This window comes from Berghia stephanieae, chromosome 4 (genome assembly GCF_034508935.2).
Source record: "Berghia stephanieae isolate SIO BIC M18660-M18661 chromosome 4, UCSD_Bste_1.3, whole genome shotgun sequence".
NCBI classification, from domain to species: Eukaryota; Metazoa; Mollusca; class Gastropoda; order Nudibranchia; family Aeolidiidae; genus Berghia; species Berghia stephanieae.
Genome location: NC_088363.1, coordinates 15,661,996 through 15,681,303, shown reverse-complemented (window position 1 = coordinate 15,681,303; position 19,308 = coordinate 15,661,996). Strand labels below are relative to the sequence as shown.

Sequence of the window (19,308 nt, the reverse complement as noted above, 5' to 3'; positions counted from 1 at the left end):
GAGTTCCACTATCTTCTTCAGCTCTGGACATCCATTTCTGTGTTGCATCCTCTGTCCTCAAGTGGGGTGGTGCTATAGCGCTCATGACTGGCAGCCATTATGTTGGAGTTGATTTCAGGCATCCAGTTACTATTCGCACCGAGTCTCTTAGTTTCGCATCAACAAGGTTTGTATGGGCACTTCTCGTCCAAACAGGAGCACAATATTCTGCCACACTGTAGCAAAGGGCCAGGGTTGATGTTCTGAGAAGAGTTTGCGATGCTCCCCATGTTGTTCCTGCCAGTTTTCGGAGTAGACACTTTCGTATCCCTATCTTTCTTGCTGTACCCTCAAGATGGGTTCTATAGGTCAGCCGTCTATCCAGTGTCACTCCGAGGTATTTTGGATTTTGATCAGTTGGTAGTGTTGTGTCATCAATCTTGATCATCAGTTTTCGTTTTGATTCCCTGTTGTTAAGATGAAATGCAGTGCAACTGTTTTTGTCGTATTCATTTTTGAATACCATCTGTCAAAATACCGCGGTCCATAAAACTAATGAAATGCAGATTCCATCGCAAGAAGGATGGTGATGAGGACGATGATGATGATGTTTGACTTGGTGGCTCAGCGTTGCGGTGTCTCATCTTCTCACAAACCTCATGCAATGTTAAGCATGGTCAGTGACCAGATGGGTGACAGTAACCTTGGAGCATTCTGCTCCCATAGTTGTGTACTTGGGTAAGGCACTTTTACCTACCCCGCTCGAATGAGTACCTGGCTTCAGGCAGTGGCGACTATTATAAAAGTGTAAGCACACAAAATGACGCTTAACAGACGATTTGTACTGAATGAAATAAAAATATGGTTCTGTCTGGCTTGATGGGGGAGTAAATGAAGCACTCTGAGCATGGTAAATCGATAGAAATTATATTATTATTATTATTATTATTATTATTATTATTATTATTATTATTATTATTATTATATTATATTATTATTATTATTATTATTATTATTATTATTATTATTATTATTATTATTATTATTATTATTATTATTATTATTATTATTATTATTATTATTATTATTATTATATTATTATTATTATATTATCATCATCATCATCATCATCATCATCATCATCATCATCATGATTATTATTATCATCATCATCATCATTATCACCATCATCATCAACATCATCATCATCATCAACATCATCATCATTATTATTATTATTATTATTATTATTATTATTATTATTATTATTATTATTATTATTATTATTATTATTATTATATTATAGCAGCAGCAGCAGCAGCAGCAGTATTATTATTATTATTATTATTATTATATTATTATTAGTAGTAGTAGTAGTAGTAGTAGTAGTAGTAGTAGTAGTAGTAGTAGTAGTAGTAGTAGTAGTAGTAGAAGTAGTAGTAGTAGTAGTAGTAGTAGTAGTAGTAGTAGTAGTAGTAGTAGTAGTAGTAGTAGTAGAGCGATCTATTCTCACTTGGATGTTGCATGCATCTCCAGACGATTAAGGTTGATTTTTGGTTATAAATGATATTATTTTTTTTTTTCTTTCTGACATTTAATTTAATCAAACGGTTGCAGATTGGAGCAAGAAAAAAAAAAGAGAGAGAGAGAGAGAGAGAGAGAGAGAGAGAGAGAGAGAGAGAGAGAGAGAGAGAGAGAGAGAGAGAGAGAGAGAGAGAGAGAGAGAGAGAGAGAGAGAGAGAGAGAGAGAGAGAGAGAGAGAGAGAGAGAGAGAGAGAGAAAGAGAGAGAGAGAGAGAGAGTAAAGACACCTATTATCTTATTATCTTGAAGAATTTGGCAATAAATATGCCAAATTGGCAGTACAATAATGGGTATGAGCGTAAGGGAAACTACTACTAGTTATGTTTCAGACTCAAGGCAAGGGTATTAACTCTCTTCGAAAAATCAATAATAGCAGTCAACAAACAGCCCGGTCCATTAGACCCAACATAACGATTTTATTTCTATAGTGAGGCATTTGATCCATTCTCAGAAGGGAGAAAAGAATTATTGGAAATCGATCAAAACAGGTCAATTCATGTTGAATCCATCAACCAACCATTTGATGCCAACAAAGTGTTGCCAACAATTAGCGCCTGAGTCGGAACTTACTTAACTCTCGGTAGAGATACAATTCTGGCAAATGGAATCCTAACAACAGCCACGACCATTTCGGTACAATTGGTTGTCTGGAGTAATTCATCATATGCTTGTGTTGCATTTCGAGGGAAATCTCGTCGCTAATGAAATATTTTCAATATTTGTTGACTAGACTGTATTGAAAAAATCTCACAATGCGGAGGAAAAGAGATTTTATTAAAATTTCAAAGAACAACAATGACAATGGTAATTGGAACAAAGAGGCTTCAGCTCAGCCTGTAAATATTTCTTCATTCATGTTTGCGAGCATGATAACTTTGATGGTGCTTACAGTTGCGAGCTTTTTTCTCTATACATTTCCATATTTGTTGAGCGAGGAAGACAATGAAACCGCACCTTACATGAGAAATATTAAAATCGATATAGATACAGGCTCTGAGAAGGCAATTAAACGTTCCCCACATTCCGTTCTGAAGAAGTCATATACTCTAGATCATCATTTGCTGTCTGAAGAAAGAAACATTGCGATGAGGAAATATTCATACCCTTTCAATAATCACGGAGTAGACAAAAGGAGCCACCTTTCCTTACAGGAGTTTAGGGATGTGTACGATGGAAAATGGTATGTACTGCTGTTTTCGTTTGATTTAACCAAGCACTTTTTCCTCTATTTTCTCCAAACTTGCTGCAAACCAAACCAAAGAGAAATGAAATCTTGAAGACTAAGCATCATTCTAAGTTTGCTCTCTTTAAAAACCGTCATTTTACTTATTAATTTTTTTAGCTGCTCATTAACGCTACCATCATCTCAGGCTTTTTTGTTTGTTTGTTTGTTTGTTTATACATTTGTTTTGAATTCCTCTTCGCTCATTGAGGAGCATTGGTCCATCACAATTCCCGTTACCGTGATTCCTCTTTGCAACATTCCAGGTGATGTCTGTGCTTCTTAAGTGTGAATACCTTTATGTCTGATTTTAGCATCCATTATTGTGGGTTCCAGTCAAGGGATTGATGGGACAATGTTACTACTCTTTTGTCTGAAAGTATGGCTAATCCATTTTCAATTCCTCCATCTTATTTTGGATGGATATGTTTTCTTGACCATCTCTTACCCACTAATCTGTTTATTTTATTTTGATTATCTGAAGTAATTGTTGTAATTGGCGGAAATCCGAATATTGTATTTCGTAATCACATTGAAATGATTCCTTCAGTTGTTATTGTTTGTTTGTTGTTGTTTTTTTAAAAAAAATATTGTTTTGGTTTTTTTAAAAACTTGGCTAATAACATGTTTTGTCCTTTTCACATGCCCTTCACCCACACCAAATGTAAAGGCCTGTCATTATAACTGATGTTGTCACCAAGTGGCCTGCCTTTAATTGGACGAAGGAATTTTTCACAAAAAAGTATGGAGATAGTAAAGTGGCGATGCAAGCAGTGGATGTAAGCTTGGCTTTTCTGTATTTATTCCATGTACTTTATAGACAGTGCAGATTTCTTTTTCATGGGATAGAATGAATCAACAGTATCCAGTAACAGCCTCTGTTCTAGTTGCAGCGGTAGATTTAGTAGATTAGTAGAAGTAGTAATAGTAGTAGTAGTAGTAGTTAAAGTAGTAGTAGTAGTTGTAGTAATAGATGTAGTAGTAGTAGTAGTAGTAGTAGTAGTAGTAGTAGTAGTAGTAGTAGTAGTAGTAGTAGTAGTAGTAGTAGTAGTAGTAGTAGTAGTAGTAGTAGTAGTAGTAGTAGTAGTAGTCGTGGTAGTAGTAGTAGTAGTAGTCGTGGTAGTAGTAGTAGTAGTAGTGGTAGTGGTAGTAGTAGTATAGTAGTGCTGGTTTTAATAGTGGTAGTTGTTAATTTGACAAAATACGAGTTGTTGCAGCGGTAGTAGTGGACTCAGTATTAGTTCAATTGTTTGTCATCTTTGTGTCCAGAATGATTTTAAAGAAACACTTGCCCTTCCTCTCAGCCTATACTTGTCACATATTGAAGAAAGCAGAGAAAGGTCATGGACGTATCTACAAGATGAATTGTTTTTATTGCAACGACCAGAATTAAGAGAGCAAGTGTCGGATTCAGTAAGTTTTTATACATCTTTCTTGGAAGTATTTTGAGAATCATAGTAAATACTGATCTGGAATGAGGTTCATACACCAAATAAAGGCGGCTATGTGGTCTAGTGGTATGGCACTCACTTTTGGATTGGAAGGTCCTGGTTTCGAGTCCCGCTCAGTGCATAGTTGAATCCTTGGAGAAGGCTCTTTACTCACATTCTCTGACTGTACTCAGGTGTAAAATGAGTACCTGGCCATTAACAGTGTTGTCTCTGTCCGAAAAAATTGTAATATCGCCTAACAGATGTCATGTACCGTCCTACATGTCAAATGTTGCTGTTGGCCAGGGACCCCTTGTAAAGTGCTTTGAGCATGTTTAGTAGATATTGCGCTATATAAAAGCTCACTTTTTTACAAAATTAAGAAGTCATCTTTATTTTTTATATACCAACCCTCTCCTAAGTCCCTAACAATCATTGCTTGTTACTCCCATCTCTCCTTGTGGAGGAAAGGACTGAGCACATCTTCTCCAGGCTGTCCTGTTGGATGCATTAGTAAAGGTTGCCTTTCCGGATGCAAACCCCATTTCGTCTCTTTCCTTCTCAACTGTCCTCCTCCTGGGCTAGGTCCTTTGAGGTCACGCTGTGTCTTTTATCCCCTTATATTGTCTTCCAAGTTGCTTTCTGTCTTTGTCTTGGAATGGGATTACTTAGTTTCGCCCCTGACCTGACTGGAGTTCTTGACTGGGAGGGAAGCAGTCAAATGTATAGTTTTAGGTTTGGGAGATGATATTATTTTCCTTGTAAATCATCTCTCTGTTATGTACTATTATGATTAACTTATGATTTGTTCTAAATCATCTCTCTGTTATGTATTCTTAGTTATGTATTCTGTAAACATTTGAGTGTGTTCCTCTTAGTGGGATCCTGTGCTGGTGTCTGGATGAGACTTTAAGGTGATCTCAAACTAAATGCATTGATGATATGCTCTTGGAATCTACATTTGTCCCCTCTTTCAACCAATTCCTCTTTGTCTTACTTTTTCTTGGATGTTTTGATTGTAAATCTAGAATATTTGGGCTTCCATTTTCTTCATTTCACTGACGCTTATATGACCTATATGTGTCGCAAGCATCGTAAAACCCTTAAAAGCAAACAAACAACTGTCCTCTATGATTCTCTTAAACTTCACCTAGTCCCTGCCTATAAATCATTTCACCAATATATCTTATTCACCATTTTACCATTTATTTCAATGCGCTTTACAAATATACACAATTTAAAAACAAAAACTTCCTTTATCAATCATAATGGGAAATTCAATACATATACAGTCTGTCTTGAAAAAAAAAAGACCAATATAACCCAGGAATTTACCACACTGCAGAGTTGTAAAGTGATCAAAAGGGGCTAATTTCTTGTTCAAGCAGATGCCGACAGCTGGGCTAGAAGAAGCGTCTTCCTAGTATAAATGCAATGACTTATCCACTTGGTCATCTGGACTCCCCCTCCCTCCCCCCAATTGCTTCAGTCATCCTCCCTGCTAGATGTATAGAACCTATTTTTGATATTGTGCAGTATTAGTAACTGCATATTCATCTTTTCTTTTTTTTCTTTTTTTTTTTTGGGGGGGGGGGGGGTACAAATGCCTTACAACACTTGACACTGTCTATAGCTAGATCGTCATTCTCACTTGAATGGAGTGAGATATTATGGATAAAATAACTTACCCAAGTGCACAATGCAAGAGCAGCGTTTTACATAATTTCCAACTATTTGGTCTCTGACCGACCAAATCTATTATTGTTTTAGCTGATGAAGCATGTTACGTTGAGGCTACAGTTGTGAGTAATATCTATTTTACATTCACTTTCACCTCCCTCATTAAAAAAAAATTTCAGATATACACAGCAGACAATTTCTTCACCCTATTCCCGCAAGAGATCCAACCGTGGGATTGTATGTTGTTGTGGGGAACTGCCAATTCCAGGTCAACCTTGCACATCGATCCCTACAATTGGACCGGCACGAATGGGGTTATCTCTGGGAAGAAACTTTGGAAGGTGAGGCTATGTGGTCTTGTGGTATGACACTCGCTTTTCGGATCGGAAGGTCCTGGGTTCGAGCCTCGATCAGGAAATAGATGAGTCCTTGGAAAAGACTCTTTACTCACATTCTGTCACTGTACTCAGGTATAAAACAAGTACCTGGCCATTAACAGCGTTGTCTCTGTCCGAAAATTGTAATATCACCTAATAGGCGCCATATCACGTCCTACATGTTAAGTGTTGCTGTTGCCCAGGGACCCTTTGTAAAGAGCTTTGAGCATGTTTCAAAGAGCATTTAAAGATTTTTAAAACCTATTAGCTCTTAAATGATGACACGATACGATAGAAATAAAACTGCAAATTCCAATGGTAAATCTTAAAGCTTTCTTTCAAGCTTTTACTGAAGTTTGGATTAATATCCCTGCTAAATTCTTGTCTAGGGTCCTGATAGCTCAGTTCGTAGAGCCCTCGCTTCACACACAAAGGGACCAAGATTGATCCTGGTGGAGGTTGAGATTTTTTTTTCGACCCCCCTGTCCACCACCAGTGATTGGGTAGCTGGGTCTGTTAGATCTGGTGGAAAGTACTTTGGGAGAGACTAGTGTCCTATCCAAAGGAAGAAAGCAGTTGCTATTATCTCTTTAATGGTATAGAAACTGGGATTAACTCCGGCTCGATGTGCCTAATGGCTCTGATGGACTACTTAACTTACATACATTGTTGTCGGGTGTATCAAAGAGAATCATCAGTGATGAATAGACTTTAATAGCTGTATGGGATGTTTTGCATTTCATTCTCCACTCTTTTTCTTATTATTGTGTTTATTAGATATCATTCACATCACTCTAAGATTAATGAGATTATTTGTTTTGGAATTGTAAAATTTTATTTTTCTGATTTATCTTCTTTTTTTTTTTTTTTTAATCTATCTTAGCTGGTACCACCTGGACAGGACCATCTGTTGTCGATAGATCATATTGGAAAATGTGGTTTTCCCATGGATTGCCATAAATATAATAGGTAAGTGTAGATCCCCTGACTTGCATTGTGAGAAATGTAAATTTGCGTCTGCTATGATGTGCTAGGGAATTTAATGAAGCAATTGTTACTCACATTGACCATGAAATTACCAAGGGTAAATTATGTTATTTTGTCTATGGAACAAATTACATTAAACGATTTGATAAAAAAAAGCCAAAATGCAAGCCTAATTTTCCCATATTATATTATAGCATTTTAAAGATATTAATAATGCCAAATTGGGAGCGTTTTAGTAGTGGATTCTGCTCAAGATGATTATTTTTGTTAATGTTACTAACCTTTCTACTTGATGAAAGCTAAGTTTTTTCATTCAGTTAGTTACGAGAAGACTAGTTGTTATCTTAATTGAATCTAATGTTGACAGTCACCTCTTTTTTGTGTGTGGAAATATTTTATCTGTTTTTTAAAATATCTTTTAATTTATCATTTATTTATTGTATCTATATCATTACCATAAATATCTGTTTTGAAAGGGTAACAGTTTAGTTCTTAGATATTTATACATTTTCTTTAATTGCTTTCCACCATCTATTACAGGGGGCCGAAGTGGCTGAGTGGTTAAGGCATTGCACTGTGACCCATAAGGTCCCGGTTTTGAGCCCTAGTTCAAGCACTTTCATTTTTATCCTTGGGCAAGATTATTAACCCCCAATTTGCTCACATTGAGCAACATGGGTGATTCCTGTTGACATCCGACATCCTGTTTGATGGATTATCTGTATTCCTTCATGGAATGCCTAGGCGATGGGATCTTATGGTGCCATTGCGAAAGGGCATAATTTTAATATATTTTTTATTACAGCCCATTGGATGCTCATCGACCCAGAAATAAGATGGAGCAAGAACTGGTCAGCAAGATTAAATTTGTCGAGGTGGAGCAGAACCCGGGGGAGATCTTATTCATTCCTACTGGATGGTTTCATCAGGTAGGAATAGGAACATGCAGGAGTTTCATACTGGCTGCTGGTTGGATACCTATCTATACAACTTTATACCTTTCTGTGTGGCTTTCTCTTCCTGTCATCATGGAATGAGTTGGCTTTGTTTTGTGCACCCCTTGCTTGTTGTAAGGATTGCAGTTAGAGTTTGTGGGTTTTTTTTTATTTTTTTAATTTTGTTTTTTTTTTTTGTTTTGTTTTGTTTTTTTAATTTTTTTTTTTTGGGGGGGGGGGGGTAGTTAGTTTTTTCATCTGTGTGAGATAACATTTTATTTATCTTGCAATAGAATTCCTGTGCGATTGTTTGAAACAAAATATATACATGCACATAAAAACCTTTTGGTCGGAATGTTGTTCCAGTGTCAGAATGAGACTTTGATTTGGAACACACTGATAAAAAACATCAAATGAATTGTATTGCTGAATATCTACAAATGTGTTCAAAGAGCTTTACAGAGGATCCCAAACTGTGAATGGCCAGGTACTTATTCTACACCTGAATATGATGAAAAAGATATGGGTAAAGATTCTTTTTCAAGGACTCAACTTTGTGCTGACTGTAACAAAATTCAAACCTTTGACCTACGGCTCACAAGACGAGTGTCATATCATTAAACCACAAAGCCACTTGATAGAACACCGCTAAGATCTACCTGTGCTCTCTCCTTAATCTTCTCCACTAAACCTTACTTTTTGTTCTATGTGTTAGTAGCTAAAGGGGGTCCCAGAGCTCAGTGGGTAGAGCACTCACTGCAATGCATAGGGGCTGAGATCAATCTTGAGTGCAGCAAAGGTTTTTTGTTTTTTTTCTGACTCCCCTATCCACCCAGCTTTGATTGAGTAGCTGGATCTGTTAGATCTGGTGGAGAGTACTTTGCGATAGACTATTTCCTACCCAAAAGGGTTGCAAGCAATTGCTATTGTCCGTTTCACACTATAGAAATTGGGATAGCCTCCTTCTCCATAGGTCCAATAGCTCTGAAGGACTACTTACTACTTTAATAGCTAAAGATTGTTATATCTATTTATGCCCATTTACTTTTATATCAAGTGTTTGATAAAACTATTCCTTAACGCTCACACTGGTTATTGGATTTCTTATCAAATTCAACATTGCTGCACATCATGAAGACTGGATTTCTCAAAATTTCTAAATCATTTGTCTCTGAGGTTGATACTCAACGTCTTCAATAATTTTTTTCTTTTTTTTTTTTTTTTTTTTTTAAGTTTGATTTATTTGTTTTAGATAGATTTATTTTTTTTTTTTTTAAATTTCCTTTTTGTACTACTGTCTCAAGGCATTCAATGCGGTCCCTACATTGGCTGTGTCAGGACAAGTGATGAATGTCAACAACTATAAAGTCGTCTTGGAGGAAATTTTTAAAGGAGGAAGCATCCCTCGCTCAAGTTTACCCCAAAACGCAGATGAAATGAGTCCCAAAGAATTGGTAACATTTTAAAAATTCTACCTCTTCTTCTTCCTCTTCCTTGTGGAATACTCTGTTGTTCATGCTCACTAAACTTATGAATATAAATTGATAGTGGTTTAATGCTGTTACATTATCATCCTGCCATGCATTCTAATTTCTTGTCTTGTGGGAATGGGGGAAAAAAAGCTCTCTTGTCTTCCTGATGCATGATATTGTTCAACGTTGTATGTTTGTGAAGGCATATTGTGTATGCAAATTCTGCTGTGTTAATATCATAGTTTCGTGGGAATGAAGAGATATTTTTGTACGCAATAGGATCTATAAAATTGCTGATAGTCTTGTTGCTTGTTACAATTTATGTTGCATCTGATCAATCAAATAAATTAAGGTATTTGTAATAAATGGACAAGAGTGAATGGATTGAAATGCATTCAAATATTTTGTTATTTTTTCCTTCTTGGCAAAATGATCTCAGATGATTCCAACTAAATATAGTCTCATCTCATGTAGTTCCATATCTGAAGCAGACGTCGGAGGTCATCTTCCGCCAAGTGATCTATCTCTTGCCAATTCTATTAAAGCAGCGCCACCTTTCTCAGCTTCATCTGTCCAAGTTCTTATCCCTTTCAAATACGTTATTCTTTGTCTTCCTCTTATTCTTTTTCCATTCATCTTTCCAGTCAAGGCGAGTACTTCCAAACCAGGGTGGCGGATAACGTGTCCTAAAAATTCCATTTGGCGTTTGATGATTTTTGTTATCAGTGATCTTTTTCTGTTTGCCATTTCTAAAATTTCTTCATTTCTTTTCCTTTCCACCCATGACACCCTCATCATTCTTCTGTAAAACCACATTTCCACTGCCTCCAGTCTTTTAACCATGGTCTTGTTTATGGTCCAGCTCTCACAACCATATAGCAGCACAGACAGTACATAGCAATCCAGGACTTTGATTTTTGTTTTCATACTAATATTCCTGTTTTTCATAATTGTATGCAGCTGGTTGAATGCATTCTTCGCCATACCTATTCTTTTCTTTATTTCACAATCTGATTTTCCATTGGATGTTACATTGAAGCCTAAATATTTGAAACATTCAACTTGTTGTATTGTTTGTCCTCTGCTTGTTATTACACAGGCTGGTGGGTTATTATTTTTAGATACCGTCATACATTCTGTTTTAGATATATTCAGTTCCAGTCCATATTTTCACTACTCCTGACTACAACATCCAGTAATTCTTGTAGTTCATGTTCAGATTCTGCCAGTAGAACCGTATCATCTGCATACCTCAGATTTGTTACATTCTTTCCTCCAATACACACCCCCTTCTTATGTTCGATATCTCTTAATATAGTAATGAATCAATACTTATACAAAGGCCGTACAGCATCATTATATCTTAACAAGTCTGGTGTGTTTTCTTCTTAATCAGAATGCTTAATTCATAAGGCATGAATTTCTTGTGTAATATCTGCATTATATTTCTTTGTTATTTAAAACACAGCTTATCTTTGAACCTTTTCTAGTAAGTTTAACCTTTCAATTGTGAAGGGCTAACTTATTTCATGATAGGTCACACACGAGATTTGTTTGTTGTGTATGCCAACAATAATTCAACCGATTTAGTCTTAGTCTTAACATTTCTCTATAGAGAGCAGATATTCATTAAAAAAAATTTTTTTTTGGTTGTTTTATTGGCCACATTATCTACATGGTGGTTCTCATTCCTGTCTGTGTTAATTGCGACATAAGATATTTCATCTGCACCAACTTATTTCCAAGTGAAAGCAGTAGTTAGATTTGCTAGCACATAAAACATCTCAAAAGACAAGATCAAGTTGCCATTTTCAGACTTTGCTTCGGACATAACCGTCCCCGATGCCACATGTTCAAAGTGTTTAAGATCGGAGAAACAGACATTTGTAAATGTGGAGAGGGGAAGCAGGCTGCCACACATGTTTTGCAGGACTGTACAAAGTACAATGAGCAAAGGGCGCCCATTTGGTAGTTAAATGGCATTTTTCATCGATGTTTCTAAAATACCAGTTTGGCAAGGCCTATTTAACAGGACATTTTTATCGTGACTAGATCTTTTTTTTAATGTTTTATTTTGGCACACAGTGTCATTAATTGGTGACTGGGATGTGACATCAACCTTTGGTTCAATCATTCCAGCATAGAGCAGTAACTTAAAAAAATATTGATATGGCGCATTCTTTTTTTTATCCAGCTAACTACATATCAAGCACTTATATATGTCATGTCCAATACAAACTCATATCTCACTTCACCAAGGGTAAATTATGTTATTTTGTCTATTAAACAAATTACATTAAATGATTTGATTAACAAAAAAAAGTCAAAATGTAAGCCTAATTTTCCCATACTATAATATATTATTAAAAAGCGCCAATTTTAAAGATATCAATAATGCCAAATTGGCAAAGTTTTAGTGGTGGATTCTGCTCAAGATTATTATTTTTGTTAATGATACCAACCTTTTTACTTGATGAAAGCATTCAATTTGTAGCGAGAAGACTAGTTGTCATCTTAATTGAATCTAAATGTTGACAGTCACCTCTTTTATTTTCTTCCAAATATGTTAAGCTAATGAAAGGATTATGCTGGCATCAAGCTATTGAGCAATTTTGAGATCTTTAAAATGCATTACAAACTTTTGTTATCCAGAGAATACTATGATTTTTATTTTCTCTTTTCCCCCCCTTGATATTTACATCGACTTTATACTTAGCCTGACTAATGTAAAATGAGAAGAAGAGTAATAAATAAAGAAAGAGAGTTGTATCCCAAGTCTTTAGTAAAAAATTATTAAAATTTCATGTATACTTTTTTGACGTAACCTTTTACAATTTGTTTCACATACTCTCTATACAATTTTATTTGTCGGAATCAATCATGGACAAGAAATATTTGTCGCTTGAAATCTAGGTTTTTAAAATGTAACTAGAAACATGATATACCTTTGCCTTTATGAACATATTTGCAGGTATAACCAAACACAACAATGAACTGTTTAACCTTGTTATTTTGAAAGTATTTCCATCTCAGACCTGCCTAATTATAATTCTAAAAATGTGTAGTTTTCAAAGAGAAAAAATAAAATAAGTTCTTTATACAACTATATTATCATAAACGCCCAATTTGTCCCAGCAAACTGGGTGGGGTTCCTGACCTCCCATAGTGGGCAGGGAGGTACATACTGTGTCTTATATCCCCCAATATCTGTTTTCCAACATGCATTCTGTTTTGTCTTGGAATGAGATTACTTGGTTTTGTCCTGGCCCTGATACCCTGGCTAGGAGGGAAACAGTCAAATGTATAGTTAGTTTTGTGAGATGATATTTTTTTCCATGTAAATCATCACTCTGTTATGCACTGTGTTATTTTTCCTTTTACATATGTATGATTTGTAAACAATTAAGTGTGTTCCTCTTGGCGGGAACCTGCGCTTATGTCTGGATGAGACATTTAGTGATCTCAAACTAAGTACACTGATAGTGTGCTCTTGGAACCTACATCTGTTCCCTATTTGAACCAATTCCCCTTTCTCTGCCTTATTCTTGGATGCTTTAATTGTAATTCTAGGACTTTTGACTATCCCATTTTTTCTTTATTACTGGCACTGAGTTGACCTAAATGTGTTGCAAGCGCCGTAAAACCCTTAAAAACAAACAAAAACATGTCCCAGCAAAAAATTGAAAATTGCTTCAAAAACTTTGTGATTGGCACTAAAATGTTTTTTCAACATTTTCTATCGAATTAAAGATACTAATCTTTATCTACAGAGCAACATTTCTTAATTCTACAATATATTTTCATAGTAGTAGCCAGGTCTGCCATCACTTCAATGAGACCTTAATAATTTGGTCGTCATACTTGTACACGTCAGCTTTTACCTAAACAACGGTAAACATCATTATTATTTTATTTCATTAATTTTCAGGTCTCTCACTTGGCATCAGCTCTTCCTGACAAGGTCCTAAAACAAGGGGCAGCCATTACAAAGAACGTTCTGGACCAAATGAAACAAAATGAGAGACCCGTGACTTAAAAAGAGCACTCAAAAAATATTTGGGAGACAAACTTGATTCTAACAAGACCAATTCTAAGTGACAAAATATTTTTCAAACTAGCTAATGTAATTATAAGTTTTACAAAAGTCTTATGATTAATTCAGTGAGTTTTTTTTGGAGTCTTTTAACGATGAGATTGAATTTCTTATATAATATAATATCTCCTGTTTTATATGTTTATAACTACAGACCTAATAATTTTCAACAAATGAGCAAATACATTGGGGGCCCCAAAAGCTCAGTTGGTAGAGTACTCGCAAAGGGACCGTGATCGATCCCAGTTGCAGTCAAGTTTTTTTCTGACTCCCTGTCCATCCAGCAGTGATTGCGTAGCTGGGACTGTTAAATCTTGTGGAAAGTACTTTACAATAGACTAGAGTCCTATCCAAATGATAGCAAGCAATTGCTCTTATCTGTTTCACGCTATAGAAACCGGTATAAACTCCATCTCCATGGGCCTATTGGCTTTAGAGGAATACGAGAGCAATACATTGATACACATCTCGCTTAAATGTAGCAAAACAAATTTGGGGATTTATAATAGGGGACATTTTCTGATGGAGCCTTCAATGTTGTTTTCATAATTTTAATGTATTTTTGCTATCAATCAAAACTTTTCTAAACTAATATTTTCAAAACAAGAAATCATCCATTTCATTCACAATTCCTGCTGTAGGATTTCTATTTTACATTAAACTTTTTAAAACAGTTTATTAAAACTGTTATTATTTACAGTGTAAAGAATAAGTACTCTAGTCCGATATCATATCTTTTCATTTTCATCAAATGGCTTATCATAGCTTTTCATTTTCATCAAATGGCTGCTCGTAGGTTCTTTTTTATGTCTTACATTACAGTTCTATTGCATTATTTTTCTATACGACCTTCTGCCCTTGTCTCATAACAAGATGATTTGTTTTTGCTAAGCTTTAGCTGGAAACCTTTGCTACGAGTCTGTAAGGGAAGCAGTTGAGTATATATATATATATATATATATATATATATATATATATATATATATATATATATATATATATATATATATATATATATACATAATATATATAATATATATTCTTGTTGTCTTATCAAACAAGATGCATATCTAATGATACTTATATCCTTATGAAAAATATTTGTGACTCTGGGTGGGGTCTTTTGACCTCCTATGGTTGGAAGGAGGTCACTTGCTGTGTCTTCTATCCCCCTATATCTGTTTTTTTTTAAGTTGCTTTCTGTCTTTGTCTTGGAATAGGATTGCTTGGTTTTGTCTTGGTCCTTGTCGGTGTTCTAGGTTGAGAGGGAAATAGTCAAATGTATAGCTTTTTTCTTTGGGAAGTGATATTTTTTCCCTTGTAAATCAGCTCTCTGTTATATATTATTATATTTGTTATTTTGAATGTGTAATGCAAGCATTTGAGTGTATCATTCCTGGTGGGAACCTGTGCTTGTGTCTGGATGAGACTTTTAGGTGATCTCAAATAAGGCACAATGAAAATATGTTCTTTGAATCTACACCTGTTCTCTAAATGGACCATTCCCCTTTGTCTTACTTTTCCTTATGTGCTTTTAATTGTAAATATGTATTTCTTTTTCACTATCCCAATTTCTTCCTATTCACTGGCACTGATGTGGCTTTAATGTGTTGCAAGTGCCGTAAAACCCTTTATAAACAAGCAAATAATATTTATGACCCACCTCCTCAATCCAGTATAATGTTGAGATGAACCAGATAACGGATAGTGAATCTGATGCTAAAATTACCAGATTTGACATTCATTTACCTTTTTTTAACTCCTCAAAAATATATATTCTTCCTTCATTATAAACAAAAAATGTTGACATGAGTCTCATATTTATTCCTATTATTTCACTATTTCACAATCTAAATCGTCCCAACATTAATAAATATTTGAGGTGATGGGTTGCATTTAATGGAATGTTAAAAATCTGACGTCATTGATCTCATTGTCCACAGAAATTAAATTTGATATACTCTTGTTATATTTAAAGTATATTTTTACGAGTTAAATCATGAAAAGGATATTTTTTTCATCCTTTCCTTGCAATGCCAGAATTCTAACGCTTTTTAAAATGTTTATATTTTATATATTGTCCACAGACATTAATTTGATATACTCTTATTATATTTAAATTATATTTTTACGAGTTAAACCATGATATTGATATTTTTCTCATCCTTTCCTCCCAATGCCAGAATTTTAACGCTTTTTAAAATGGTCCTTAGTTTACCATAATTTGACATTAGTTGGACTATCCATCCCGATTGAAGTCTATGTGACCAATGTTTTAGAGCATAAACATTATCATCGCCTTGTGGCTATGTGGTCTAGTGGTATGACTCTCGCCTTTAGATTGGAAGGTCCAGGGTTTGAGACCCGCTCTGAGCAGTGCATAGTTGAGTCATTTGAAAATGCTTTTTCCTCATAACCTCTCACCGTACTGTCTCACCGGGTCAACTGGCCACCAGTAGCATTGTTTGTCTCTGTCTGAAATTTTTTTTGGTAACATCACATTGCAAGATCCCAGTTTTGAGAGTTTTTGCCAAGATGAGGGTCAAAAACAAAAATATCAAGAAATATCTAAGACTATATTTATATCTACATTCCAAGACGACCTGTACTTATTTGAAGGTTTGATAACCCAATTCCTTATGGGCTCTGTTGGAAATCTCAACAAAATTACGCCAAATATGTATTGTCCATTCCAACAATGTTAAACTGGGCACATTGTTGCGTCTATGTAGGAGAAGTGACAAATAGGAATAGACAAATAGGAGTCAGATAGTTTCTCCAAAGACATAAGTTGTCTGGTGCCATTTTTACCCTGTTGTAGTCGGGTTAAAGTTCCTGACAACTTGGCAGATAGTAAGAACATTTTTACGTTTAAAGAAATAGGTAGTAGAAGCAGTGGTAGATTATTGGCACGTAATATAAGGATAGATAGGTTGAGAAGGTAAGTATAAATCCCCGTTAAAGCAGAAATACTTTAATAAAATCAACAGAATTGCCTCACACAATAACACGTTAACACATACTTAGCCAAAAGAATAATAGTACATTTTAATTCATCAGAGTTAGGCTATGGGTAGTTAAGTGTCCAGTGTTGTTCAGTGTTCGTTATTATTGAGTTGTTCAGAATCTTCCACGTGACGGCTTAGGGAGTCAGCTATGTGGTTCTTTGATCCTTTTATTTACTCTATCCTGAGTACAGTTGAATAAGTAATAGCCAGAGCATTAGGTTTGCATTGAGCTTCTGTGTCGATTCCAAAAATAGCATGGGTTGATTATCATATTGTAAAGTGAATTGTTGGCCGTATTGGTACATCTCGAATTTTGTTAGGGCCCAAACGATTGCTAAACATTCCTGACTCTTTGATTGTAGCATAATTTCTCTCCGGTGGGTTAAGTTTCCGGCTGGCATATGCTATGGGAATAGCATCCTTTTGCATTAGTATGGCCCCAATAGCCGTGCCGCTGGCATCTGTTCTCAGTACAAAGGGTCTTGAAGGATCAGGCAAATGTAATATGGGTTGACATGTTAGTTTTTCCTTCAGGGTTTGAATGCGTGTTCGCATTGTGGTGTCCAAACGACGGTGTCTGGTGTTGCTTTTCTCGTGAGATCAATGAGAGGGGCGGCAATTTGGTTCAATTCTTTAATAAACCTTTGGTAGAAACTACACATTCCCATAAAGGATCGAACGTTTTTCCTTGTCCTTGGTCTAGGTGCGTTCTTCATCTTTTCGACATTTTTTGTTCAGGTTGTAAAGTTCCTTGATTTAGTTGATAACCTAGGAAGTCAGAAGTTGTGTACCCTAATTTGCATTAAGTCGGTCGAGCGGTGAGCCCAGGTTCACGCAGTCGAGTGAACCGTGTTTCCAGATCATGCAAATGAGTTTCCCAGGTGTCTGATGCGACTAAAATATCGTCCATAAAACGGAGCATGTTTTGAAGCGGGCTTAGTAGTTTTCTCATCATTTGTGAGAATATTCCAGGTGCGTTGTGCAGGACGGTAGATTCGTAATGTCCTGAACAAGTGCTAAAGACTAAGTATGTCTTGGATTGGGGATGAACAAAAAATTGATGAAATCCCTTGGTGAGATCAAGACGGCTGATAAACGTTTTTCCCGCTAACGCTAATATCCGTTTGGGATCTGGGAGTGGTTCTGGTTGAAACTCAGTAACCGCATTGAGTCGTCGATAGTCAATACACAATCTGTGTTCCCTGTTGGGTTTCCGGAGTAATACGGTAGGTGCACTGTCAGGCGATGTAGATGATTATAATGCCTGCATCTAGCAAGGTCTGTATTTCCTTTTCTGTCGTCTTTTCCTGAGAAGGAGGGACAGGATGTGACTTGTGGCGACCTTCCTATGACTGGTGGCGGCGTTTAAGGTTGCTTCTGCCTGGCAATTTTATGGAGGGCCTCTTTGTCATTCTCTGGTTGTCTCAGTGGGTCACTTGATAGCTTCAGCTCTGGATCAATGTGTAACCAAATGGACGTTTATGGGGTAGCCAGTTTATGGGGTAACCAGATCTGTGAATACACAGGAGCAAATCTTTACCTAGTTGCAAAATGTTTGTATTCCTATGAGCAGGGGAAAGATAAGTAACAATGAGAGCATAAGAATCAATATATATAAATACATAATAGTACTATTGGGTAACATGAATAGCACATTTGTAAATGTAATTCATTCATTTGGAAGGCATACAAACATGTACAATAATATATACATATATAGATAAAGAGAGTGAATGACATATTTTCGTTTATAATAACGTGAGATATCAATTTCTGTTAATAATATGAGTTATCGATTTCTAATATCTTATGGGTTGTATCTACTTATGGCCCAGGTGAAAACACTATATTAATTATTACTCACTACACATACTAGTTTTAAATGGCATTAAATAATCATGAACAATTTAAGTCCACAGCTATAAGATTGATATTTATTCATACCCTTGTCCACACAGTGTTTCCAGCTAATTAGAATTTCAAGTTAACCTCTATATTAACATATTGGTGATATAGTTGATGGAATGAGAGAGAGAGAGAGAGAGAGAGAGAGAGAGAGAGAGAGAGAGAGAGAGAGAGAGAGAGAGAGAGAGACCAAATAAGCGGAGTCTTTGCTTATATAGAAATATGACCGGAGTTTAGTCAATCCCAGAAACCAATGATGTTCCTGGATTTGTTAGTGCTAGAATAATACTGGTCATACTCCTCGTACGTTAGTCATGGCTGGTCTGTCAGGTAATAAATTGTGTAATCCTAGGATCATTTTTACGACCGGTTTTGATCGGCTGGACCAGTCGATTAATTATATTGCGGCATTTGGCAACTCTCGTCCCTCGGCTGGCCGTTAATTTATTCAGTGTCATACTTGGGCGTTTTTTTAAAAATTGCAGCAGATGGTAACACTAATTATGCTGGGATAATAAAACTACAAAAGTATGAGGCGACACTCTGAGAAATTATATATTGAGTTATTTAAAATCCTGCGAAAGTTAGGAGGGATTTGATCACTACACTCATAAGCGGGTTCAGATGTCAGACCTGC

General features: G+C 35.8%; 1 protein-coding gene across 1 annotated transcript; it reads left to right on the top strand.

Annotated features, from left to right (window-relative positions):
• The first annotated feature begins 1,911 nt into the window (after window positions 1-1,911).
• Window positions 1,912-14,675, top strand: LOC144970093 (uncharacterized). The gene is made up of 8 exons (XM_078909315.1): window positions 1,912-2,742; window positions 3,455-3,563; window positions 4,054-4,197; window positions 6,074-6,235; window positions 7,155-7,240; window positions 8,064-8,187; window positions 9,498-9,647; window positions 13,594-14,675. The coding sequence occupies exons 1-8, from the start codon at window positions 2,315-2,317 to the stop codon at window positions 13,699-13,701; spliced, it is 1,311 nt and encodes a 436-aa protein (XP_078765441.1). The 5' UTR covers window positions 1,912-2,314; the 3' UTR covers window positions 13,702-14,675.
• The last annotated feature ends 4,633 nt before the right edge of the window (window positions 14,676-19,308 follow it).